Source organism: Anopheles merus, chromosome 3R, assembly GCF_017562075.2.
Source record: "Anopheles merus strain MAF chromosome 3R, AmerM5.1, whole genome shotgun sequence".
In the NCBI taxonomy this organism is placed as follows: domain Eukaryota; kingdom Metazoa; phylum Arthropoda; class Insecta; order Diptera; family Culicidae; genus Anopheles; species Anopheles merus.
Genome location: NC_054084.1, coordinates 43,107,224 through 43,135,022, shown reverse-complemented (window position 1 = coordinate 43,135,022; position 27,799 = coordinate 43,107,224). Strand labels below are relative to the sequence as shown.

Here is a 27,799-nt window from a genome sequence, read left to right as displayed (position 1 = left end):
CAACAAATTTGAAAACAAGTGTCCGCCAGCTGTAATACACGCTAGATGGCGCTGTTGGGGTTATTTCAATCCAGCACTTCCGGTAATCATTTTGCGACAACTAAAAAAACCGCCAGGTTGTACCATGCAACACACGTTGACACTTTCAAATGCTGTTCAGCTTGTTTTAAATTAATTCACCGATAATTGAGTGCTAAATAAGAAAATATTTATTTTTTCTAGCCTCTCATAGTTCGCCTTCCAGGAACGGATACTCAAACCGATTGAAATGAAGGAACCAAAGTCGTGTGACGTTTGCTACAAAATGTCATTCCCATTGCCTCCGGCGCTGTCACCCGCAACCCTCCCGGCGCGTGCTGTACACCTACGACCTAGAGAAAGGATACAGATAACGCAGCAGCCTGGTTTTCTCGAACGCTCTGTCAGTTCTGCTTCAACTCGCATCTCCTCTAGGATCGTTAGTGCTGGAACATCTCTGAAAACCCTTTTTTCCCTCAGCATCTTTGCCACTCAGGCAGGTTCGTGGTGTTTTGATCAGGTGAGATTTCTCTGTGCTACCCATTCATTGCTGGCTGCGCGTTTGCCAACCGCTTCCAGCTTCATTGTCAGTTATTTCGGTAGTCGAAAAAATGGTGTGGTCGGTGGTGCATATTCACGCAAGTCATTGGGGCAGAGCCGGTTTTTGGTTAAAATTGTGTGTGTGTTGGTGTATGTGTGTATGTGTGTATGTGTGTTTGGTGTAATCGATTCTGGAAGGGAAAAATAAGAGTTCATCAATAAATTGTGAAAAGAAAGAGAAAGAACCGTCTGGCTGGAGTACCGCGGAGTACTAGATCAGTGGACAAAGTGGTAACGTATGATAAGGACAGAACACGGTGTGTGAGCGAACGCACAAACTTCAGATAGAGAGAAATTGTAGCAGTGTGTGTGTGTGACATAGTATCGCGACGTTGTGTTGGTGACGAGTGTTGGACGCACAAAGAGAAGAGAGAGACTGATCGCTTGGATTGTGTGCGTGACGGCTGATACGCTGCGCGAAAGAGAGATGCCAAAGAGAGATGGGACGATAGGGCTAGAGCGAGTGCGCGCGATCGTGCACAACAGGCGGCGCAATGGCAGCTTCGTCTGCTGCGGTGTGGTAGTTGTTAGTAGAGAGTGATCCTTGTCATAGAACGGACAGTCTTTCCTTGACTCCCGGGTGTGTGCGCTGAAAAAGTAAGGGTTTGTCGATTTTTTTCTAGGTTAGAAAGCAATATTCGGTGTTAACCATTTTTTGAAGCGACCGGTGAGAGGGTGTGGAACCTTGTGCTTGACAACGAGACGGGACACACAAAGAGCTGGACTTGCGTTTTCTTTGCACACCTCCTGATGAACTGTACAACTGTGGTGGAGGTGACCGAACACTGCCACACAAGCTGCTAGTCTTCTTCTGCCGTACGTAGGATAAAAAAGGGCCAACGTGGTGTGGCGAAGCATAGCAGCAAAGAGACTTTTTCTCTGTTCCCGTGGGTTGAAAGTAGTAGGAGAGTTGATGCGTTTTTTTTTTCATTTATGGGAAGGAAACCCCACTTCGGTACTGCTTGAACAAAATTGCAGCCTCCTATCGCCCTTCACCTGGGCCGGGCGTGTATGTGTGTGCGTGCATGTGTTCACGTGTGTATGTGCGTGAGTAAGCCGTCAGCATTCGCGTGGTGTGCTTTTCCGGGTGGATTGTGTGACGCAAACTGTTCCTCGTGAAAACGCAAACACTTTATAACCCGTTCCGTCACCATCCTTTCATTTTTGATAGTTATCGTGGGGAGTTAAATGAGTAGTAAAATTGTTAATTTCCCTCTTTTTTGTGTGTGTTTTCTTTCCTTTTGATTTGATGTGGTGTGGTGGTGGTGCATCAACTCATCGATCTCGATCTTACATCTCACCCTATCTCTCTTTCTTTCTCTCTCTCTCTCTCCCCCCTTGTCCAACATAGGCAATAGAGCGAAGAGTTCGAAGAGGTAGGCGCGCTTGTGAGCAGCTCAATACTGTAAAAAAAGAATTTTCCGGATACACACGGAAAATCCTTGGCAAACCCCGGAAGTAGCAGCAAGCAGCAGCAGCAGCATCTTTTGCATAGATACCGAGCAAAAAGCATAAAAAACAGAAAATGAGCTGGCAGGATTACGTCGACAATCAGCTTCTCGCCTCGCAGTGCGTGTCGAAGGCAGCCATCGCCGGTCACGATGGTGGCGTTTGGGCCAAATCGGAGGGCTTTGAGGTAAGTCGATGATTGTGTGTGTGTGTGAATAGCGAAGAAGAAAATGTGTGTGATCCCTTGCTGGGGGTAGGTAAACGTAAAAAAGCAAGAAATAGTGGAAAAGTGAACACTCCCCAGTGTAGGGTAGAAACAGTTCGTCCGGCTTGTGTAAAAACCAACGGAAGCAGGGAACAAATACGATGAAGTGTGCAGTGTGGTCTGGAAGGGCAACAAGGATGTCGTCCGGCTCTTTGGATTTAGCAACGTGCACAAACTTTGTCCATTTCTCGCTTGTGAAGTGGAAGTGTGTCCCTTTCTCCCTCTGCGTGAGCAGTGGCAAAAGTGAGAAAGCGTAGATCCACGGCAGAAAGCGCATTAGAGCAACCGGGACAGAACAGTTGGATATGCAACAAAGTGTGCCGTGCGACGGAAAGAGAGAGGGAGTGAACGCAAGCGCCAGCAAGAACTGTGATGCGTCGTGGTGAACGGCGGCATGATGAGAGTGAGAAATTTGAAGTGAATTTTATCGTGGCTGCTGCTCACTCGCAAAGGGTGTGACCCCACGATGATGATGACGATGATTATGCATGCGCGACGAAAAATGGGTGCAATTTCAGACGTTTCCGCTAATTGATTGTTCAAACTGTAGTTTGGAATGCTGCAAACAGTGTGCGTGTGTGCGTGTGTGTGCAGTGCAATTGTTTGGGAGGCAATGCGGGTAAATTTGTCCGCTGATCCGTGTTGGCCTGCGGTGAGGTAAAAGTGATACATTACTCATCGAGATGTGAGACGACGTTTCGGGTTTCACATTTGGTGCATGTTGTTTGCAATTGCCGAAGCGTATGGATATCGTTTACCATATTGTCCTCACCAAGTCTTTTAGCGCATCTTTTGTGCTTTCTAAATGGTGAAAATGCATCGGCAATCGTAAGATGTGCGTATGGAGAGGAAGAAACTCACCCAGGAATAAAATGAGCAACGAGAAGAAGACCTAACTTTGCCGGCTCACCAAACGGATTTTCAAAATGGCGCCCTCATTCTCGTCCAGAGTGCAAAAAGATGTGTGTGTGTGATTTGGCTGCGCGCTCCTTGTCTCTCCTTCTCTCAGTCGCACACTCTTTTTGTTTCGCGTAGAGCGACTTTGCGGCTTTTTATTTTTATTTATCGCATTTTTATTGGCCACACGCACACATATGGGTCCGATCCGGCAATACAATAGAAATTAGCTTTTTGTTCGCATTTTAATTGACAGAACGAGTTTTATCGTTTTCATATACACGACTCTTGCTGAATATGGTCGAAGGTGCCGCGTATCGCACACGCACATTGAATGGAACTGCAATGAGTAGTAGTGGTGCAAACGGGCGTAAACGCGAACCGTTTCACGCACACACACATTACATCGGGGGACAATTCAGGCGTAGAAGCACTCACACACACATGTGCTCACCCCACACACTGCTTAGCAACGAGTGAACGTGCGTGTGCGAAAAACCATTCTTCTTCTCGGCGCGTTTGCTTATTGTTTTCTTTTTTATCGGCATAGACGTTGGGCGTGTGTAGTGGTAGTAGTGTGGTGGGTTTGTAGCAGCTCACTGCAGCAGCGAAAAGAAAAGAAAGACAAAAAGCCGGCAAATCTCCAACCGGTTCGCGTACATTTGATTTTCTACGGGCAGCTCAGGATGAAATGACCCGTTGGAAGATTGTGTGTGGGAGTGGAACGATGGGGGTAGGAGAGGGAACTGATAGAGGAATTGCAAAAGAAGTAGAAGAAATAATAATCTTATTTGATTTCTTCGACCCTCCCCCCATCACTTCATCCAATGGGATTTGGCAACGGAAGAAAAAGGTGAACGACGGTTGTGGGTGGGTCGGGGAGAAGGAAGGGATCAAATTTTTCAATGAGCTAAAATTTCTCACGTTTGTGTGATGGTAGACGATTTCTCACAGCTTATGGTGTCTTTGGCAGCTCTGTTTCGCCCTTTGCAACGGCGCACTGGGTGGCGCAGCAGCAGAGTAGGTAAGCTAAGTGTGTGGTTTATCTTATCTGCTTGCAAGTGAGTGTTGCTGAAACTGTTCTCGCAAAGGCGGGGAATAGATAAAAATGGCAAATACACACACGCAAACACGCGCGCTTATGTCTCGACTATGAAGTCCTGAGTCGAATAACCACAAAGAAGGGAAGGCTAACAGCACCATAGATTGGGGAAAGTAAGGACCATAGGAAGAAAGAGTTGCAGCAGCCGTTCCTACCAGCAGCAATACATTGTTGTCCTTTGTGTGCTGCTTTCATAAGTTTCCTCCTTCCTCAGCGGCAGCCGGCACGTACCGTACGTCACCGGTAAAACGCCTACTGGAGAGGAGCAACGGTCGTCGTTCGTATTTGCATTCATATTTAAGGCGTAAAACGTGTGCGTGCGTGCATGCGTGCGTGCGTGTTTGGCTGAGAGGGAGGCACGCTTCTAACCATTCAATAACAACAAAAGCTACGTTTTCATTTCAATCATCATCCCTCACACATCCCTACTGTCTGGCAAGAGAACACACTTCTCCTCCGGTGTGTCTGTATCCGGTGAGTCATCGTTTATGTGTTGTTGACCAGGAGTTGTGAGTTGCCTCTGCGTGTTATCTAGCTTAAAACAGAAATAAGGGAGAAGTGACGGTCTCTAATTCAAAAGGGAGCAGATCATTCAACAGTTAATGGCGTATATTGATAAAAAAATGGTGTTTGTGTTGAACAATAATACTAAAACTATTTTTGTGGACGTTATTTAGTTCTATGCTAATGGCTTCATTGAAAAAAGTTGGTTTACAAACCTGACTCTCTCCGCAGCTTGACAGTTACGTTAAAAATTTGACGAAATTTTGAGATCAGAACTGTTTAAAGCACTTTTGACAAAAATCTAATTTCTTATATTTGTTCAAACTTTAATAAAGGTTGATAACAAATCAATTTTTCGCCAAACGATTGCTTTCGAAGAAAAGCCTACATTTCCTTCCATCCCGACGACTCTCCAAGGGTAAATATTATATAGGAATTGTATCGTCCAAAGCAATTGTAGACGCTAAAACATTTCACTTCCCCGATTAGGCTAATGAAGTGCTTACAATGGCGCCTGTTATGTATGGCATTCGTCTTTCGGCCGTCCGATTTGCCCCATTCCATCCGATGGTCCGGAACCAGTAGAATAGAGGAGAAGCACCAATACATAATGGGCTATGGGGTAGAGAATGGGTGAATTTCGATGATAAAGTGCTCTTGTAACTCTAAAGCACTCTGTAAGAAATATTCTGAAAGTAAAATCGTATTTTCGGAAGTTGAACACGCACGCACGCACTCACTCACTCACCCTAAGAGCATAATGGCACGTCTTAATGGGATCAGGAAAGAGAGTAAGTTACAGAATTCCCCACGTTTTTTTGTATTTCGGCAGAGTAACGGTGTGTTAAAAAAATTTCGGGTCGAGGATGAGGTTAAACAAAAAAGAGCAGGCCCGGTTCTCAAACGGCAATGTAAACGAGTACCGCCAATGTTTTCGGGGGCATCTTTTTAAGGGGAAGAGCAAACATTAACTGTTCATTACGTTCCGAAAGTGTGCTTTAGATGCTCTTCCCGAGCTCGCTTAGTTCGGGAATCGTTTGCAATCAAATAGCTGTGAGCATAATATTGTTCGGTTTGTGTGTTGTGTGGACCAACGATCCCTCTTCTTTCCCGCTTGGCGAAGATACTTCGGGGCCCGTCCGTCCTGGAGCCGGCGAAACACACAACCCCCGTTTTCACACTGTGCGCGCGCCTTGCGTATTTGGTGCGATGAAATGAGTTTTAACATATGGTAAGCAAATTTTGTTTCCTTTCCTCTTTGTGTGCCGTTCATCCCTGTTCTTCTTTCGGAGGTTCTTTGCTTTATTCTGCCACTTTATTTGTGGCATTTTCCGCCCATTTGGTGGATGGACCAACATAAAACACACACGGTTCGTGCTTCGTGTTTGGATATTTTTCTTATTCGTAGAGAGTGTTTGTTTTAGGTGTGTGTTGCTCTTTGTGCCCATTGTAGGATGCATCTGCTCCCTTAGCAAATGATGCTGGCATTTCCTCTTAATAGGGTTGGAAAATGGATAACAAATAGCATCGGCAAAGAACAATATTGTTGAAAATAGCCAAGAATTTTCTCAGAAACCTCCTATATATCCATCCGATAACCAACCCATACATACACACCCTTCAAATGCGAATGCTTCAAAAACGCCAACAAAGAAGACAATATTGTTGTTTTGTGAGAAGAGGGTGGGTTAGATCGATTACTCTGCCGGCTGTCTGTCGTCAGCGAGGGCCGCCAGAGAACCTTTTCGCCCGAATGGGAAGATGGATGAAGAACGTGCGAAAAGCGCCCCAGTTCACAAACCGGATCCCAGTAAGGGTGTGCACCACGCTAACGGAGACGGAAATGATACGAACTTACACGACTGCAGAAGGAAATGGGGAGGTAAGAAAAATACGTTCGTAGGACCGTGCGCGCGCTCTTCTCCTGCAGTCAGTTTGTCAAACTGTGTGACTCAGTAAAGGAGCGATGAATAGTGCGGCCCGGAAATGGCAAACGCTGACGATGCCGAACGTATTAGAACAGCTTTTGTCCTGGCTGGTGGCATATTATGCAAAATCGCACCCATACACTCCACGGCCTCTGCAGTGTGATGGTTCGATGGTGTTGGAGGGCTCGACATATGGTCGACAGATCCGGGGATAGACACTGCAGAAGTTCTCCGATAGCTTGGAGCCAGTATGGTTGAGCTAGAGCTGCTAAATGTCTCAGTACGTTAGACAAATGCAGTGGAATGAAATACATCATTCCGTAGCCAACAGTTGTGTTTACATCATTCAATTCAACGAGAATGACTAATGGGTGCTCTTTTATACATTAAGACGAAGAGCCTTCGGTTGTTCCATTTTTTAGTCGAAAAGAATTTGCTAGTTACACACATCTATTTGCTCTTTCGATGCTAATGTTTACTGTTTGAACAAACTATTCGGTTAAAAGAGCTTGTTGTATCCCGGTGAGTCATAATGGATCTTCCACGTGAGCGCTTTACAACTGATAGTTTGTGCCTACGGGAAGGAATCAAACTTTATGTGTGTGTGTTTCATGTGACACCAAATAATCCCCATGCTACTCGGAAGGACGCTTAAAGACAAATCTACATTTTACGAATAACAAATTTACAACCTTACGAACTCAGAAGGTTTTGGCACGCAACCGGAACTGGATAGAAGTGCCCAGCCGTCCGTCCGGTGCGATTTACCACAAGAAGAGAAAGAGCTGCTGCTTTCTGCAGAATCTTGATTTGGGCTTCCACTGTGTGGTTTTGCCCAAATCTTTCGAATGAAATGAAGAAAGGGAAAGAGAAAGTTTACGCGCCGCGGTCAAGCTTCAGCTTCAGTGCGTTCCAAAGTTATTGAAACTTATTCATAAAAAAAAGATTGGCGATTTCCTTTTATTTACGCTCCTCCTCTGGGGGTCCAAAGGTTAGTTGGTGTCTCCAAAAGTACGTGACAGTTCTCCCCGTCATCTCATCTCTCTGAATGACTGCCCGAAATGTGAGACTTGAGGTTGACTTTTTTTATCAAACTTTGGTACGCTTTGGACGAGGGGTCAAGGAGGAACGAGAGAGGGCCTGAGAGATAGTTATGAAGGTGGGGACCGAGTAGGGCTCATAAATATTTCAACCATCGAAACCCGTTGTTTGTTTCATTTCTTTTTCACGTAATGGTTAATGGATGAGATATGAGGTATGTTATGGCATGTGTATGGTATGGGGCCACCTTGTAAGTTTTAATCACGGACCAAAAAGCGATATAGGTTTCTTCCTGTCCTAAGTTTTCTTTGGCATCCTTAAACACATAGATATCTCCGGTTATGGAACAGGAGAGACGACAAAAAATGACAAACTATGAATCATTCATGTTAGGGAAACACCGAGGTCATGTAGTATGTATTTATTTTTAGATCATCTTGCGTATTGTTTTGATCTTGAAATTATTTACTCAATGTTGAAAGATGTCATATATCTTGGTAGTTTGTGGATATTAAAAGGATTTACTAAACTCCATCTAACAGAATAGAATAGAAGGTCTATTGCCTCATGTGAATCATGGATAAAATAGGAATACTCTTTTCATATGCATTTGCTCAACACCCCTATAACGCGACATCCCTAGATGGACTTTGCAACTCTGAATGGTGGGAGAAATCTCATGACCATTGATTGTCAAAAGACAGAGCTACAAGTAATAATCGTCAAGAAGACGCCGCCGTCGACGACGTATGTCATATGATCGGCTTCTCGTCGGCCTCCAAAGCGGGTCAGTGGTATGGTCATGGCATACATTTATTGCACTTTTGTCGCGGTGCTCGGCTGCACCCCATGGATGCGATCGAAGCCATTTATTCCTGGCGTATGTATATAGCGTAGAGAGTAGGTGAAGGTCGTCGCACATTTGAAGGTAGCCGCCTCTCCGCACTGAAAGCGTCCGCCTGGTGGTGGTTGGACGATGTGTCGAGAGAGGTAGGTGGGTCGAGATACACTCGAAGCTCAAAGTCGTCAATATCCCAACCAAACCTGACTGACACAAGCGGGGGGGTAGGTTCCTTGGAAAAGCTGTCGATGGAGTGAAGGTGTCTAGCCGATTCGATTGAATATATAGGTGAAGGGGAAGGCTTCCGCCGCCAATGTGTGCATGATATGGCGTAGGACTGGTTGGAATCGCGTGTTCGGTTTAATGTGCTTTTACTGTGGCAAAGCGGTATAAATATTGGGAGAACATAGGGAGAAAGGAAACACCGGTACGAAAGAGGGGCCTATCAGCTGTGTTGTCAGCTTATGCCAATATATTGATTTTGCAAATGAAAACGTGAATGGGCTATAATGCGAATCCAGCGTTTTCATTTGTTTTGCAGCTCTTGTTTATCAGCCACGTCTGTAGGGAGATTCAGTCAAGTGACGGGGAAGAGAGAAGAATCGCTTTTATCCAGCATGAGCGAGGTGCATGGTGAAAACGGCGCTGTAACAAACACAAAGGAAGAAGGGCTCGAAGGGAAGTCAGCCGGGTTCCGTTCTAAATTTCGCAGGAAATCCAATTACCCTTGGGCAAGGTCGGCGATTGACGGGATCGTGGCGGGACACGGCAAGTTTGTCCGTATGGCGGCAAGTGAAGTGTGTGGTGATGGCCGCGGATGGAGAGTGCCAAGGTGAAGAACCATGCGGGACTATAATAAGAGGGCCGCCGTACTGGAATTGCTGGATGGTTTGCATTTGGCTTTTGCGCGCGCGGGGGACCGTGTTGTATTCCCGCATATGTCAGCTGTGCAAATGGGGTACGCGCAACGCGCGCACACTAGCTGAAACGACAACGAGAGTCTCTCGAGTCGCGCAATTGACGCAACAAAGACGACCCAGAGGAGCAACGTGGAACCACGCCACAGATCCCAGAGAAGGGAGAGCGAGCGATGATAAACACAACAATAAACACAGCCAGCCAGCATATCGTAATGGCCAGGCGTCGTTTGTTGGTAACATTAGCCGGGTTGGCGTTGTTTGTGTGTTTCGGTTGGTTGTGTACCACTAATACCAGCAGCATTTAGAGCGCACTTGTCATCAGCGGGTATCGGTTTCGAGGGTAGCGTTGCAACTGGTGGCACAGAAGACCTAGATAACTGTTTTCCAACAACGTGCTTTCGAAGTGTTTCTCTACTCCATGATTCCATGACAAATTCCTGCAGTATGTTTGATTCACGCGTTCTTTGCTATTTAAATCAGGAAAATACATTCCTGGGTACACAAAAAATGTTGCGAAAGGCAGATAGAGTTTATCACTTTTGTTGCGGCTTTATGCCTACCTTGCAGCCGCGCTTCGACGCCCGGGGCTTCACCCAATGGTAATGGATAGTTTGAATGTTAATGGGGCTGCTAAATGTACGATCACTTTATCGTTTGTTCTAGCCAAACGTTGGTGACCTTGGCGGGAGCTAACGAATCACTCAGAGACGCGAACAGGTTCTTCGTGCACTAAGGTGTCGCGTGTTTGCCATTTTAATGAAGAAATGTGGATAGTGGATAGCGCGCCACGTAGAATATTGATTAGCTTATGATGAGAGAGAGACGGCGACGGACGGATCATGATTAGTGGGGAAATGACTAACGCGCTGTTTGTTGGAAGTAGCTGTATGTATGATCCACAGCAACAGATCGGGCGAGGATTAATAATGCGCTATGCATAGATGTTTGAGTAATTGCGGGGTAAGAATGTTTAGCACGTGTGCCATCTCCTCAACACAAATGTCCTACGAGCAGTATTTTTTAACGTCTTTAGCCGCTTGAAGTCGAGGAGTAAACGCGGTGCAGCTCGTTCAGCGCATAAGCGATTGCGGTTATGGGTTGATTGGTGTGTGCTATTGACACTCCTAGGGTTGAGCTATGTGAACTTCTCAATTAGTTCGTTTGATAGCTCAGATGCGCAACGAGGGATGCATTATTTGATTTCTCGAGCCCGTGATTTAGGTCAATAGAATATAAATTGTTTTTTTAATCATTTTTTCTTATCTTGTGACTAGAAAACTTGTGCTAAATCGCATTCTAATTCCAGCATAACATTTGTGTCTCCTTCCTTTTGGATGCGAAACGAAACGAAGACGAAAGCTGATGTTACTGAGGCGACCATGCAAGGGGGTGCAAGTTTGCTTTGTTGCGTATCGTTCGCTCAAAACGATTCAGAACAAAACCGGACGTACACGTTTTCGATAGGATGACTTTAGCAGGCTGCATACCTTCGTTGTCTCGCCGTGTCCTCCGTGTTCATGTCTTGCCGCGGGCTTCATTTCCTTACTCTCTGGTTTAGCCGTGTAAGCGTGTAAGCGGAGTTGACGTTGAGGTATTTGTCTCCTGAAGTGGTTGGGTGTGTGTATGTTGGGCTTGAAACCGGTGGGCGAAAGAGATCGAGCTAGTTCCGAACCGCACCCTTGAAGGTAAAATTGCATTGCCTGGAAGGTAGATAATGGGTGGTGGTGGTAGTGGTGGGGTAGAGCCAGTTTTCAACTGCTCCGTTTTAGTAAGTTCAATTCGAGTTGGGTTGAGCTGACGAGCGAAGGGAGCGAGAAAGCTTCTGTGAAGTGATGAACGTGGAGAGTCAGATAACGACTTTTACAAATACCACCATCAACACCAGCCCTTACCATGACATGGACAATTTTGACGTGTCTGAGGAAGGTGTACGCGTGCCGCGTCACATGTGTGACGCTGGCTGCGCTTCGTCCGTTCCGCAGAGTGTGGGGTGCAGTGGCAATGTCACGTTTTGTTGCTAACTATGTTCACCTCACTCGGACACGCACATAACAGACACACAGACAGGGCGTTGCATTTTGCCTAAACAAGGTGCAAAACAGAGGAATCAAAATGGAAACAATATGTCTAACAACATCATCATCATCATAAAAATGCTTCCATAAGATGTGTGGATGTGTTTGTGTTCCAGAGGTTGGTGAAGTTAATCTATCGTATTCGATACAGTCATGGTACTCATGTTACGAGTAAACAATTAAACGCCTAGCTGGTCCCAAACATTTAATTCATAACTTGTTAATTGTGTTGTTGTTATCATTGTTACGCTTTTAATTATATTTGTTTTGTTTCCCAAATTCACCGAAGTTATGATGATATTTTGTTTTGTACTCAGAAAATTGGTTGCAACGAGTATAGGAAAATTAAAATTTGACTTGGTTGTTTTGCATACACGAAACATGACTTAAGCTTCATCATAACGCCACAGTAAATTATACGTTGGCAGAGCTAGCTCCCTTGACAAGATTAATTCCCAGTCCGTTTTCTTCTTTTCAGAGCATCTCATTCGCATACATTGCTTTCTGTGCGGTTTTTCATGTTGCTCTAACATCAAAGATCAATGATCGATGATTGATCGATCGGCAGTGAAACGGGAGAGATACGTTCGTTTGAAGGAAGTGAAGGATCGCTAGATGGCAGACTATCGAAAACCTGTGAACCCACCCACCCGCCTCGACGGTTTGACCGATGATGGTGCGAATCGGATTATTTGCCGGTCGTTGGCAGCAAGCAAGCGCGTGTCTATTTTTTACGCTACCACACATTTCGGGAGGGTTAGATTCAAAACCTTTGGCTTTATTCTTAGACTGGTGGTGTGGTGTCTGTGCAAAACGCACGGAAATACCCATCGTACATGGTGGGTTGTGCTGGTAGTACTGCAAAGATAAAAAAAAGAAGGGAGGATAACGGTGCGTCGATTTTGATGCGTATCTTGCGCTCTTTGATCAGTGCAGGCATAGTGCAGGCGATTTTAGGACGATTACGCTGATGCAATCGTATGCACACCTTATCGCGATTTTGTTTCTATCGCGGCGGGTGTTAACGTGTGTTGAGCTGCATCCGAATCTGGCATATGACGTAAGGAGCGCGTCAGCTCAGCCATGCGGTGTGTGCGTGTGTGTCACTGATTAGTCATCGGCGTGTGCCAAGATGTATGATTGGTCGAACAGAAACGATCGTTTTAACTCGATGATTCGCCGCGTTTCACGAATAGCGTATGTTACTCATAGGTTAATTCCTATCGTTTACAATTTACAATTTACTGCGCCAGAGCAGCTCATTCGATCGTTATGAATTTCAATGTTAGAGCTTCAATTTTACTGTGTTGTTTCCTTACGCGATTTCTTTTTAAAACTGCGCGACTGCATCAGTTGCGTTTCTCTCCCCCTTAGGCCTAACCCAACAGCAGCAAACGCATCGAAACATGAAACCGAAATAATTCCCTCGGTCTGGTGAGTTTTGCTCTCCCGAACCTCCGCCGCAACCAAAGACACACACAACGGTGTCGTTGCTCATCGTCTCGGATCTTTCTTGGACGGGTGCATTTTTTGTAGTTGCTCTCCCTTTCCCCTGGATGCTTTCTCCATTCCTCTCCCCACACGATAGCAGGGAAAAGGAAGGAAAGGAAACGCTGTATTGAGTTGTGATTTTCTTCCCATCTTTTCATATCGTGACGGGGAGGATAGTAGGAACTCTGTTGGTGCTGCTCCTGCTCTTCTGACTTGCGTGTGGTGTCGGTTGATTAGTTGGGGTGGAGTGAAATGGATGGTGGGGGTCTTTTCCCCCCGGCGGTCGGCCAGCCAGTGGCACATTCTTTCGTCGTTAACTGGATGGGGAGATGGGGTTGGCCCCAGTCGCCATTAAGTCATGCTCGTTGAGGATGATTCTGCGCTAATGATACGGAAAAATGGGCTTCCAGTTACCTCTCCAGCCACCACACCTGCCGTTAGACTGTTCTTTCTGACAGATGGGGGAACACTACTTCTACCTCTGTCTGTACTTTAGCTTTTTTTGCTCCGTGTTCTGTTGGCTCCGTTTATTGCTGCTGCTGCTGCTGCTTGTTGAACGTTGCTCGATAATGGGACAACAGTTGAGAGAAGGAGGCGTTTGGGAGTTTTGCGCTAATGATGTGATAATTGATTAAATGGTGGAAAAGTATAACGCATCACTTACTTTTTTTCCCCTAAGAGAAGGGTTGTGGACTGAACTGGACTGCAGCTGCAATTTATAAAAAATGCGAAAAATACCTGTTACCTGTTGTTCTCCTGTATTCTTGTGGCTTTACAATGCGGTGGGGAATTGGAGGTAGGAAGCGGTAGTGTTTGTTTTGTTTTAGACCACGGTTTTTATTTGCTTTTACTAAACCGTACTGTTCCTATTTCTTAACTTAACACGTCGCTTCAATCCATTCGGGGTTTGTGCTGCAATCGATATGTTACAAAATAATAATAACGATTGGGTTTTAAGGAGGTGTGAATGAAAAGGCTGAGCAAGAAATGCGCAAATCGAGCAAATATTGTGTCTGATCGGCATTTTCTCGCTATGCCGTTGCGTTCAAGCTCGTCTACCTTTTTGTGTTTCGCTCCTGTTTTCTTACTGGATATATGCTGGCTGTTTTCCTAAATGGAGAAGAATTGAATTGTATTTATTTTTCGTGCAACCCGTTTCCAACTGGCCACTGACCATCGCGGACCGTCGCTGTTTCTACTTCCTTTTTTTGTCCGTGTTCATCATGAATTCCGTTGTCAAATGTGTGTGTGTGTGTGTTTCAGTTCAGCAAACCCGGGGTGGTATGCTGGTACGTTTTGGCTGTGATTTCTTCCCCCCATCGGCTCGCTTCTCCTCATAGCGGTGTGTTTGGTTTTCTTAACGCTTTTTGATTCATTATCGCTAGAAAGTTGAGCAACGATAGGAGATGAAAGGAACGATTTTCGGGTGCAGAGTTTTGATGTTTGTGCCTTCGGCGAAACGGTACCACGCTGACAGAAAGAAGGAAGAGAACATGGGAAGGTCATTGAATGGGGGTTTTCTTCTTTCGTTCCATAAAGTGGCTAAAAAAGAAGAAAAAAAAAAGTTAGCGCCAACTTTATTAGAAGACGAAAGGCCAACGATGATGATTGAAAGACAGATAGAGAGAAAGAGGAAACGGAGAAAGTTCTGTAAGCTTTTGGGTTCGTTTGCCACCGCTCGATGCAGAGAGAGAGAGAGAGAAGGTCAACGGGGTTGCGAAAGTGAAGTATGACGCATCGTATTCGTCTTTGCAGAGATGTGGTTATGAATCATATTGCCCCCCTCCCGGTGATGTTGGCAGGTATTTTATGATACACCAGACATTTCAAATCCCTAAAAAACCGTTTTGCGCGCACTTTGTGGAAGTAATCGCAGTGGAAAACTCGTTGGCCCAAATCGAACTTAATTACCCGGAACGTCCACGATATGAGGATTGTGTGTGTTGCGCCGCCGTGCGCGGCCGGGTTCATTGGATGTGTTGCTTTTGGAGCTAAAAGACGGTAAATGGGAACTTCTCCATTTCCGGACTTTCCGGTCGACGAAAGGTATCTGCGTCTGGTCCTATCCTCAACTTTATATCCCAGAGGAGGCATGGACGGGGGGCAGGGATATCATGAATGACTGGAACACGCGGTTGTTGTGAGGTGGGCCCACGTTACGCTCCGATTTGCTTCAGACACAAAGACTTGCTTGCATCGGTCGAAAATTAAATCGATCACACCACCACGCAAAAACAAAAAACTTTGCGCAAACGAATGGTTTCAACGAGAGTTAAATTTCAACCAAAACGCTCATCGATGTAACCTTAGTTCTTTGCAGTACTTTCCTTAGGGATTGCGTGTCTGGCGCGAGATGATTTAATTTAGATGGTAGAAGGAATCCTTTGCCTACAGTAAAACGGGATGAAAAGTTTCCGTGCCTGTGAAAGAATTGGTTGCGAAACGAAAATAGTACACATCTTGGAATTTGGTGAAAGTTTGAAACCCTGGGGATGGCATGATGCTGATTTAGAATTGAGTTCTTCCGTTCAGCCTCCTCTCCGCTATGCTACTGACGGATCGATACTGCAATGAAGAAAAGGTTCGCCAAAACCAAGAGCGAGGTGTAGGAATGGGTGGAATTTCTATCACACATGACTTGAATGCCTGCAGTGGTACCGATTGGAGGACCCCCGCAGGCGCGAAGGCAATCATTATCCCATTTTTGGCACTTAAAACACATACACACGGGGGGAGGCTGCCGACGACCTCCTCTGGTATGTGTGTCCCCGTGCCTGCCTGTGCCTGCACGTTGCTGCGCTCGCTCTATCTAATGTCTGATGAACCACTTCACTCCATTTTGGTCACAGGAATTTGGTCGAAAGACAGCTTTCTTCTACCTATGCCGATGACCTTCACAACAATCCTACACACACACACACGCATGATGATGTGTGCCGAGAAGATCGTCAGTACTTCCCAACGGGACGGACACCCTCTGCCAGCGCGCGCTCGCGCCGTCTTTGGGGGTTGTTTTCTTTAGATCTTTTCGAATGCGTGCCAATTGCTTTACAGTTGCTAATTTTAGCCACGTGCGTTTTGCATTTGTGTGGCGTTTATGGTAACCATTCCTCGCTGGTCGGGGGCTGGAGGGTAAAGGGGACAACGGTGCTCGAAAAAAAAGTGTAACACGCGAGCAGCGGGAAGAGATGCGTTGCGATTGTGTGCTTGGAAGAAGAAAGGGCAAACGCGTGTGCAAATGGTTCCATGTGCAGCACGTGGAGTTGGTGTTTCAGTGGCCATAAATAGGCTTGAATATCAGTTTGCGTCCGCTCTTGGCCACGCTCGTTCGTGTTTCGTATTGATTAAGGTAGCATTATGGGCAGCGATCTTGCTTGGAGTTGTTGTTGCACGGACCAACTACGTCATCAATCGATGAGCAGTCGTTTGTTTCCATCTCGCGATGTTAGTGTTCTCCTTGCATATCTTTCCAGTAAAAAAAAATCATAAGCCGAACCGAAAAGGATAAGGAAAAAAAGCTGAACTTCTCATGTAAGAATAGTTAGCTACTTAAAAGGTAAAAAATGAGACCAGCTTTACCAGAGAGATAAAAAGGGAATAAGACAAGGGAGAGAAGGGAAGCTGCTGTGCACCACAAACCACGGCGTGATCGGCACGGTGTTTAAAGCACGTTTCATTCCCCGCGATATTACCACATTTGGGCAGAGGTAGTGCTGCGCGCGATCGCTTGGTGACGATGATTCAGAACACACAGCGGTGCCTCGTCACTGGTGGAGGTCTCTCCCTCTCTTTCATCCTTTCTCTCCCACCGGTTACTCTTTCCCTTCGGAACACCTTCGTTGACGTGTGTGGTGTGATGGTTTAATGTTGTGCCCGCCTGTCTGCTCTAGGGGGGCTGGTTTCAATCCTATTCTGTCACAAAACCCACGATCCGGCGGCAGGTTTCGTGAACCCCGCGTGGTGTGTGTGTGTGTGTGTGTGTGTGTGTGTGTGTGTGTGTGTGTGTGTGTGTGTGTGTGTGTGTGTGTGTGTGTGTGGAGGTTGCTTCAGTAGGTTAAGATACAGTCGACATTGCCGCTCTTCGTATTCTTGTCCCCCTCTGTACCTGGATTGGTCCGTGCCATAGTACGCGATCGTTGATCCGCGGCCGCCTGCGTGTGGTTGTCATGTCGTAGGTTAGGTTTGGGTTTTCTTAGAAACAAACGGAACGTACGCGGTGGAGTGTTCTGGCTGGTATGCAGCAAACACAGTTCTAAATATAGTCATATCAGGAGATACTGAGACCGAGACGAGCGAACCGGAGGCGGCGACGCCGGGCGCTTTGTGCACGTTCGTGAGGGGTATCTTCTTGTGTCCCGGTTAGGACATGGTGTCTCGTAAGTCTCGCTTGGTTTTTCAACTGTTGATTTTATTTTTAACATTGCAAAGGTTGTTGGTAGAAAACTGGATGTGTAAATGTGATTAAAACATATATTTAACTTAAAAAATAAGTATAACAGTACAATTTTCGGAGATTTCGGTGAAATTGACGATCGAACTCCAAAACGTATGTGCGTCTGACCCAAACCCTGGCCCCTTGCATAACAAGCTTTCTTTCGTTTCTCCTTCCTGTAGGAGGTAACAGTTTCGAAAGGGATCTATACAATGCTACTTCCAACCCCTGCCATACCAAAGAAAGTAAAAGTAACGGCGAGACGCACTCCTCCACTCTCCTTTGAAGGCAGCAATACCCCCTGCAGTGGGGGACACATCCGCTGACCGAATGCGGAATGAGGTGAAAGTTATTACCATCCCAGTGTTCACCACAGACTTCTTTCTGTGACTGGAGCGGAGAGGATTGGATGACGTTGGTATAATGCTCGTTATATGATCAAGACGTGATTGAGGGAGATGAGGGACGTCGTGGCCGGTTTCGTGCGAGCGGGGGGGTGAAGGATCATAACCCGTTTACGTTTGCGCACTAGCATGGCCAGTGTATGTCTGTGTGGTGTTTTTTTTTATTACAGTACGCTCCATTCTGCTTTGATTTGATTGAACACAATTTCACCGTAACAATGTTCATCATAATTTTGTATGTGTCCTTGAATGTCCTTGTGGATAGCACTGTCATATGTTGAGAAAGTCACCATTCATTTTGCGTATCATACATTATGTCCTCGTTTACATTGTATCGTGATTGGAATCGATTTTACGCACAATTGTTCTTTTACAGTAAATATAAAGTCATTCAATTGGAGTGTCGCTTTCACCCAGGAATATTTTGAGTGGGAGTGGTACACATATTTCTCAAAAAATAATTCATATGAGACAGAAAACCGGATCAAAAACACCCCCCTACCTTCAAGAAAATGCATGGTACAGTCGCTCTGATTTACGAATTGCGGGAGAGAGTTGATGCTGTTAAAAATAACATAATTTTCCTCTCAACCGTTGATTTTTCAAGTTACTCTTCACGCACCACCTACTAGTTTTCTTTTGCACGGTTGTTGCACCACCGTGCGGCGCCCATTAGACACGAGACGACACCTCGAGGGCGAGTTAGTCTGCCGTTTGGAGATTGCGGAGATGAACCCAATCCTCTCCAACAATCCTAACCGTCTCACCACGAGTTAGAGTATCGTGTGCAACATTGTCGGTATTAAAAGACGACGTGACATGCGCATCTTTGTTTGTTGTAACTAAAGCGGCAAATAAATGAATGTTCCGGTGAACCCATGGTAACGATCAATTTGCAAGCCAAGCCGCTCACACTCTGGGGCTTCGAATTTTGTCATGCGAAAGAGGGTACGAAGAAAACCTTGGACCAGGAAGGTGTTAGGCATGGCACTAAAAGGTGACAAAATGGTACAATCGCGTGGTGCCATTGTTTTAGGCGGATAATCGAATTTGAAATGAATACGACGTCGCGTAAACAGCGGCTTCAACAAATGAAATGAGTGTGATGTTATTGAGATGGTAAAAGAGACATCATCTGCAATCGTCTAAAGCTCATTTCTCCGTATGTTGTCGTCGTCGTCGCTCTGCTACCTCCCCTTGTCTAGTTGTGTCCCTCACTTACTCAGGTGTAGGTAAAGGCGTCTGTCACAGTTCGTTAGGCACGCTTCCGTTACAATTCGCAACATTTAGCTCCTAATGTGTGTGTTTTAGTCACGGAATTTAGCACATGTGGTGGAGATGGTTCATTTTTTTTTGAAAGTTTTGTCTGAATTCGATTAACTACGAGCTTTGGGCATGACTGCAGCTGGAATAACGAAGTTTGACTGGAACACCAAATGATGGTACACGTGTGGTGCGCTAGAGACGAACGAGACACGCGTACGAGATTATTGAGAAAATATGTAACAACACCTGAAATGTCTCCCCATACTCTCTCTCTCTTTCCGAGTTGTGACATTGGGAAGGCAAGATCGTAGACCATTAGTTTTTTTCTAAATTCATTTTAATTAGCTCGTCGCCCGAAAGCAATGACCAGCGCCGCTGGGATGAGTTCAGCAGAGTTGAGTGCTTTAATGAGTGTTTTGAATGCTATTTTTAAAAACTGTGTCAATCGAAAATGTGTGTCCTCGAGCAGGCGACGAATAGGGGAGGACATTTGTGGAATCACGCGCGCCGTCCCTCATTCATATGGTGCGTGTGTACTATGTATGGCAGTTGCTTCTTTAATTCAGGGACAATTATTTGCACCGTGATCTCCATACGTGACGTAGACATGTCAACACAGATTAATTTATTGTCACCTTGCCTATTTCGGTTGGTGGAGCAGCAGCAGCAGCAATGCTCCGTGATACACGGGTCACATTCTTGATGGATGGATAGGAGAGATAGAGATTTTGTTTGGAAGGGACTCTGCACTTAAATTTAGAGCCGTGGGATGTTTCCCGATCACAGAAAGGGGTGTGGTTGTAAGCGAATGGGGTCTTTAAACATGTTAATGAATTACCACCATGTACGTAGAGGCTGTAAAGGTGCCACGAAACAAATTAAAGTTCAGACACTGAAGTCAACGAAGGGGCGTCGAGTAGTTTCGTTTTCATTTCGATTTCGAGGCAAATGAGTGCGCTTAAGTAGGTCAAAAAAACAGATGTAAACACAGGTTGATGGACGTGGCCTGACATTTTGGGGGTCCCGCTATGTCTGGACGACCCTACAGCTTTTTTATACGTTTTCAGTTGCCATCAGTCGTCGTCAATCATCTCACACCAGCAATGCATACTCTCAGTACATAGACAGCGCGTGTGCCTCTTTTAGGGTGGGAGTTGTTTAATTGAAGCAGATTTAATGTTACCCTTAATAATTACCGTTTTTCGGTGCTTCAGAAGTATGTTGCTAACGCTTTCTCCTCTTATTATTCTTGTTTTTATTGCAGGTGTCGAAGGAGGAGGTGGCCAAAATTGTACAGGGATTCGACAAAACCGAACTGCTCACATCCGGCGGTGTGACACTAGCGGGCCAGCGTTATATCTATCTGTCCGGTACTGACCGAGTGATCCGTGCCAAGCTCGGCAAAACCGGTGTGCACTGTATGAAGACGCAACAGGGTAAGTAACGTCAAATGGGAATGTCCATTTTTTTTCTCTCGTTCTTTTTATATGGACTTTTATGAAAACTGGCGGAAAAAGTGGCACCAATAATATATAGAACAGCTCCATAACTGTACAGCCACAGTAACATGGTGTTATATTGTAAATAACGTCCAGGGACCAATCTATAACTTTGCTCAGAGGTCTTGTTTTCTTTGCTACCAATCTCATCACTTGCAACAGCAGATGTTGACAGAGCGAGTGCCAACTCTGTACAAAGGCAAAATGATATGGAAGTATTGCATTTGTCACGTTCCGCCAAGTGTTGTGATGAGGATTTGTTTGTTATCAAACAGTACTTTTTCTGTGTTTGTAGCGCACTAGCTTGTTTACAACTACAATTTTCAAAGCACGGATGGCGGGTACACGTGTACGTATACGCGTGGCCAATATTCTGTTGATACAGTAGCAGCAGTTGGCTGCTTTTTTTGCAATTCGATTTTTTCTAAGCCGGCAGTGGATAACTTGTCTTGGGAAATACAAGCATTTTTTATACAGTCCAGAGTGGCGAAGCGTTTCTAATTTCCCACGCAAATGACCAGCATGCACATTTGATCAATGATGTTGAGAGAACTGGTAGTGTCAATCCATGTCGGGGCATTTGGAGATCTCTGCTCGTGTTCCCATGCACAACCAGTTCGTCGCAGTTGAGACATTAATTGTGCCACCGTTTGAATGCCAAATATAGATAGAGAGCAGAGGAGAAAATTACCTTTCTTTTGCTGTGCAGAGGATACATCAACTCTAGAGAGTAGCTTTTAAAGGTTGTAGAGGGACACCATGTGTTCTCGTTTTAATTGTTGCTGTCCACTAGTTACTGGCCATTTATGTGGGAAAAGATCAAGATTTTCCTTCTAACCGGTTACATTCTCTGGACCCGTTTCTCGGATTCATCGCAGAAAATGTGAGAAGCGGTGCAAAAATAACAGAACGGTCTTAATAATAGTTGGCAGAATATTGTTGTGTGACTGGTGTGTGTACGGTAATGCTATTTATGGTGTTGCTGTGGCTGATGTTGTTGCTGCTACTTTTCCAACGTTTTGTTTTTCTATAAACCAATTTTTATCCTTGCTGTTAATATTGCATTACTCATAACGGATGTTTTTTTTCTTATTTATTCTTTCATTTTCTTCTGCCCGCGCGCCGCCACCTTACGTTCGACGGTTGGTGTTGTCGTTGCCGATTGTGTTATCGTGCTTCCCTTCTCCCTCTTTCTCTTGGCTTACGTTCGTCACATGCTGCCGTCATCCTTGGATGGGAAAATCCAACACCCGGTTCCAACACACATCATCCCGTCTGCCGTGCAACAATGTGTTTTCCATCCACCGACCTGCCCCTGGATTTTGGATTGTTCCTGGACCGCGTGCGGGTGCATTCTTGTGTCGCGGTGCACTATTCTGTCCTCTGTTATCGTGGTGATAACGTTTTGTGCGTGTGCGCGTGTGCTTATGTGTGTGTGTGCTAATACGGTTTCGACAAATTGCAGCTGTTATAGTATCTATCTATGAGGAACCCGTGCAGCCCCAGCAGGCGGCATCCATAGTAGAAAAGCTGGGCGATTATCTAATTACCTGTGGTTATTAGAAAGGCAAACAACCTTTATAGGCGAGGAAATGGGAGGGGGCCCCGAAGTGTGTGAGTCGATAAGGCGAGAAGAAGCGAGGATAAGGGAGTGATGAAAGAACCTAACAGAACAGCGAGCGAGAGAGAGAGAGAGAGAGAGATTGCGTGAAGATTATTGCCGTGCCGACGAGTGAATTGATGTGCCGAGCCTTGTGGATGGCGTCTGTGTGTGTGTGCGAGTGTGTGAGTGTTTTTGCACGTGTGTGTTGTTGTTGTTGTTGCCAATAATAGTAGAAGCAGCAGCAGAAAACCATTTGCCATTCAGCCTGCGCCAGTCTTTGCTTGCTACTCGCATCACACACTGTGCGACTGGTGGTGCGGAAGACTGACGGTGGGAGCTAGTGGATGTGCAGAGGGGGGCAGCAATAGCACACACGGAGCAAATTGACGGAGCAGCACAAACCCCACACAAGCAGCATCCAGCGCCAGACACGGTAGCAGTAGCGCCAATACTGAGTAGCATCAAGAAGTACACACCTGAATCGTGGGGGGTAGGTACGAGCATGATCAGCAAAAAAAGGAAGGAAGAGAGACTCTGGAGATTGTGGAGAGTTAAGAACGCTTGGCATATTGAGCAAAAGAGATGATCACGAACGCAAGACGTAAACATGAGGAGAGAAACAAAAAAACATACTTTCATACAGCTTTTTTATAATTTAAACCTAGAAACACACTTGAATAAAGAGATACAGCAGAAGAATACATGAAAAAATAGATCGCAACATATTATGAACCTACCAAGATTGGATAATGGAATTTTGGAAACTTGATTGGGTGAGGAAGGGAAAACACGAAAGGAAAGAACATCTAACAATTTTCGCGTGTGCATGTGTGTGTGTCTGTGGTGTATATGATGGTGATGGTGGGCGTATGATTGTGAGGCGTGCGGCATTGTACAGTGCAGAAGGAAGCTCAGATTTGTTGCTACGTCGAGAGAGGTTCCAAGTTATCGGAGAGTTTGATAACTTCAACCCAACCAAACCGATGTGTCACACATGTGCCAGTGAAGTTATGCTGCATTGTCAATCGCCCCATCCCCTCACTAGCCACACAACACACGGCCTTATATGCAATCCACTGAAACAAACACACATACACGCGAGTTGTAGCCAAAATACAATTGATCGAAGCAAAGGGTAAGTTTGCAGAAGTATATCCTCTGTCTTGTTGAAGTTGTGTCTGCTCTAGAAGAAGCAAAAAGTAGCCCAGAACGATCAACAAGAAACCCATCTCTCTAGCCTAGCCTACTAGCACATATGATATCGGTGCAGAAGAAAGAGCGCATTTCAAGATCAACGTTCATGATCTCTCTTATGGTAAATGGAGTAAAGGAAAACGGAAGGAAGAAAACCCAAGAAGTGCACAATGGATATAAGAAGTAAAAAAACAAACAAGATACTAGAAACGAAGAAGGGACGTAAGATTACGAAAATAAGGACTAAAATCGACTAAATAAAACACTACTACTGTGGGAGATCGAGAACGAGAGATAGAGAGAGAGGAAAGCTAGGATGATACACACACACACAGTGCTAGAAAACTGAAAGAAGACTGCTTAGAGACAAATACGACTGCACAGAGACACAAACAAACACACACACACCACCCGACGACCGGAGGAAGGAGACGAGACACAGGCCCCGACCCAGGAACACACCACACACACACATACACACACATCCAGGACGACAGGGATAGACGATAGCAACGAACGTCGCGTCAGAAAAAAGGTGTAGGGGGGAACGCTGCGCGAAAACGGTACGAGAGAAAATAATAATAAAAAAATATTGATAATACTGTGTAAGCTTAACATTTTGTTTATTTTTTTGTTTGCCTAAATGATGTGTAAAATGTGGCTAAAACGAAGAATAAAAGAAAAGCAAAGAAAAGCACTACAAACAATCGCTTGGAAAATGTGTGTCTGTCTGCTGCTATTGCAGTCGTGTGTGCTGCCGAGTTGGATGTTCCGAATGTTCGTAAACGGTGTAAGTAGAGATCATCTTCCCCACTGCTCTCGACAGCTTCTTTACACCCTTTCCATTCTCGAAGCGGGCGGGCAACGGGCCTTTCTGTAGAGAAAATATCAGACTTTCACTTTTTTCTTCATCCTGTATACTTCTTAGATGGGCTGTTCTTTTTAAACACATATCGATTGGGAAACCATTTTTCGAAGGAACTCATGTGAGATCCCCGTGTTTCCTGTGACAATGGTGGAGGAACGATGTAAAGCCTTACTGACTTAATTCAGAGTATCGCAAACGCGATTTTTTGTACATTTTTGTGGGAGATTTCAAGTATCATTTCTTCCCGTTGGTGATGTATTTTCTAATTGGACAATTCGTTACGATTCTAAACGGATGTAACAACTGAAGGAGAAAGGAACGGCATCACCTGTCCTACATGTTTGATCCCGTAGATTCCCTGCTCCCCCAAAAGAGCAGTTGTAGATGAATGAAAAAGCTGCGGACGAAGTTTGATTCTACCAGAAGTTGCATGCCAATTTTTTCTAGCAAGTGAGAGAAAGTAGAGCCGAAACAGTGTAACCTCAGTAAGCGAAACAACAACAAAATCTTTGTAAAAGTAAAACCTCAAATATACAGCAGAACGTGAAGTACGCGCGATACAGAGCATTAAAAGACTAACACCATAGTTTGAAAAAGGAGATAAAAATGAAACATGAAAAAAAACAGAACAGATAGCATAGCAACGCCACTGCAAAATAGAAACAGTCAAAATGAGATAACGAATTAAAAGAGAAAGAAAAAAACCGAGTGATAATATAAGAACCCGGAGAGAAATGGCGCGGCGGCACCATTAGCAAGTGAGTCGAGTTGAAAGTACTAAAACGAAGATAGCAGAGAGAGAGAGAGAGAGAGAGAGAGAGAAAGAGAAAGAGAGAGAGAAAGAGGGTGTGACACGTGCGTAAAGTTTAGCATAAAACGTTAAGGCAAGGATCGTGCGAGATTCAGTAGAAGGAAGTAATGTGCAAGATAATACGGCCATGGAGAAAGCAAAACATCAAACAAAGCAAGAGAAAACCCCTATATACAACACCATACAAAATACAACACAGCTAGGCGCATAAATGCGATCGCAAAAATCATCCATCTTAATACGAAACGGAGAAACAAAGAAACATACACAGAACATGCTATAAAAGCTGACAAACAAGAAAGAAGATAATGAACCATGAACAGTATAGTAAAGAAAATGTAAAAAAAATGGATTACGGCTATTTGTTGTTTGGTTCTTTTTAGTGTAACGCATTGAAAACATTCGAACGTAGTTAGTTAAGGTTGGTTGGTTTTCTTTAATTTCATATAAAAATCCTTTTTTTTTATAAAATACGTATTCGCTTTGCTTTAATATACCGAAAGATTATCTTTATCTATTTATTTGTACACTTAGCTGATTATCGGACTTAGTCCATGTCCAGTTGTTCGTCTGGCGTTTATATCTACTGATATCTGAAGTAAATTCGTTTTTATCATTTTTCGATAAGTATTAAAGTGTTGGTGGGGCGATAAAGAGGTCAATTGCGTATGTTCTTACACCTGTACAGGACATGACGGTTTGATATTAAAGGGCTGTGTTGTGATGTCCGTGTAATGTCTTTATCGAACTTACCACCGAGACGGCTTCAGTGTAGAACAGTGAATCATAGTAACCTTGTTGAACACAAAACTTGTCGTGTTCAGGAAGCTGCCATCTTTCTGATGATGTAACGTTAGCAGTGTTCAATCATCGTAGCAGAATCATACCAGCAAGCTTATTTTGATGTGGCTTTTTAATCAAATCTGGATTTGTGAAGTTGTTAGTTCCAACAAGAAATGGTTGAATATCAAACAGATAAACTTCTACAGCAATTTCTCAGGTAAGTTGTTCCGATATAAAAAGGTAGAGAGTAGCATAAAAGTAATTCATTAAAGTATTCGTTTAAAGTTCCTTTTCATTATAAGTTTCCCATCAAGTTGGTTAAAGTTATCTCGGAGAGAAATAGCACGAAGACAAATAGCATTCATCGAAAGCACGTTGATATCCCCTTTTATTTTACAACAAGGATTCTCTTGTACCTTTGCCCATCCACTTCCGTCGCTATGTAAAGGGTTAATAACACAACCGTTCAAATCACTTTTCTAATCTGAACACACTTAGCGCCACCACAACACAAAATCTACCTTTCCAATTGAATGCTTTTCGCGAAACTTCTTCTCCCCCGGTCATTTTTGCTCTACCCTCTGGTTCGTGTGCAAAATGTACTTCTTCATCTTGCTTGTTTCCCTCGCCACCCGAGGATTCATTCTCTCCAATTCGTTGTCGATCGTTGGTGAGTTGTTCGTTGGCCTTTTTGGCTAGTCTCCGGCCTTCAACACACACTCACACCCTTTGCACCAACCGGAAACAACTTCGGTGGAATATTGATGCAAGCGTGTTCTTCTGCTCTCCGGTATCCCGTACAGCTAGGAGTGGCTGTAGTAGCCGCAGCAGCAGCAGCAGCTACATCATCATCGTTACCAAGCAACATTCGGTGTGCGGCTCTGCGTCAAAGGTGAGTGAAATACCCGATAGCTGCTGCTGCTGCTGCTGCTGCTGCTGCTAGGTATGATGTACAACTGATCACAAATCAATTCACGATGGCAGTGGCATACACGGGAGCAGCTTTTTGTGTTGCTTGTGTCTATCGAAATTCCTTCCATCATGCTGTTGGTACTCAAAAATACAAATTCCACATTGATTATGAAATGAACGAAATGAAGTTTCTGGACATTTTGTTGGGATGTTTTTGTTGTACCTCATTTGCAGAATCCATGTAGAGTGTGTGATAGTATTCGATCATTTCTATAATGGTAAGGAGTCGTTGGCTTAAAAATAATATAATTTAAAAAAAATAATTCAACATAACCGTTCTTTCTTTGAACAATTTTTTAGTACCTTCTTCAAACTTATCTAAAATACTACAGACGGTCCCCGAGATACATGATAAATGGGGACCGAAAACGGCCGCAAAATACCCCGTATCTCAAATTTCCGCGTAAGTCGAATCTCGTGATTTCAAGCCAAAATATCACTAATTTTCGTATAATTTTGCAAGTAGGCGGTGGTTGTATCCACTTAATTAATTATTTGATATGAATCTGATTGAATATAACAATTTTAAACAATTTGATTTGAATTGGTTTTCAACATTCGCTCAATAGGGAAACTATTTGGGATTTGACAGTTGATGTGTCAAATCAGTACAATTAGCTAAATAAACTGTAAAATTTAGAAAACCGCGTATCTCCGAATCTTTTTATAAGAGGTACCGTGTATTTCGGGGACCGCCAGTACAATGTAATGGTAAATGTTGTATGGTTAATTCCATCACAACATAATAAGCTTTGTCTAGTTTTTTTTTGCCTAAGAACTCTGATTTCAAGTTGCTGTTCAACCAGGGGGATGTATGTTTTCCTCAAAGGAATTAC

The 27,799-nt window shown here is 44.6% G+C and overlaps 1 protein-coding gene across 2 annotated transcripts; it reads left to right on the top strand.

Moving 5' to 3' along the window:
- Window positions 1-409: 409 nt before the first annotated feature.
- LOC121595660 (profilin) lies at window positions 410-24,196 on the top strand. 2 transcript variants are annotated; one of them, XM_041919794.1, is made up of 4 exons: window positions 410-538; window positions 1,970-2,254; window positions 20,498-20,669; window positions 22,198-24,196. In XM_041919794.1, exons 2-4 carry the CDS (start codon window positions 2,144-2,146, stop codon window positions 22,293-22,295), a joined length of 381 nt encoding a protein of 126 aa, XP_041775728.1. In that variant the 5' UTR covers window positions 410-538; window positions 1,970-2,143; the 3' UTR covers window positions 22,296-24,196. The 2 variants fall into 2 exon arrangements, with proteins under 2 accessions (XP_041775728.1, XP_041775727.1); XM_041919793.1 differs by lacking the exon at window positions 410-538 and adding an exon at window positions 1,113-1,215.
- The last annotated feature ends 3,603 nt before the right edge of the window (window positions 24,197-27,799 follow it).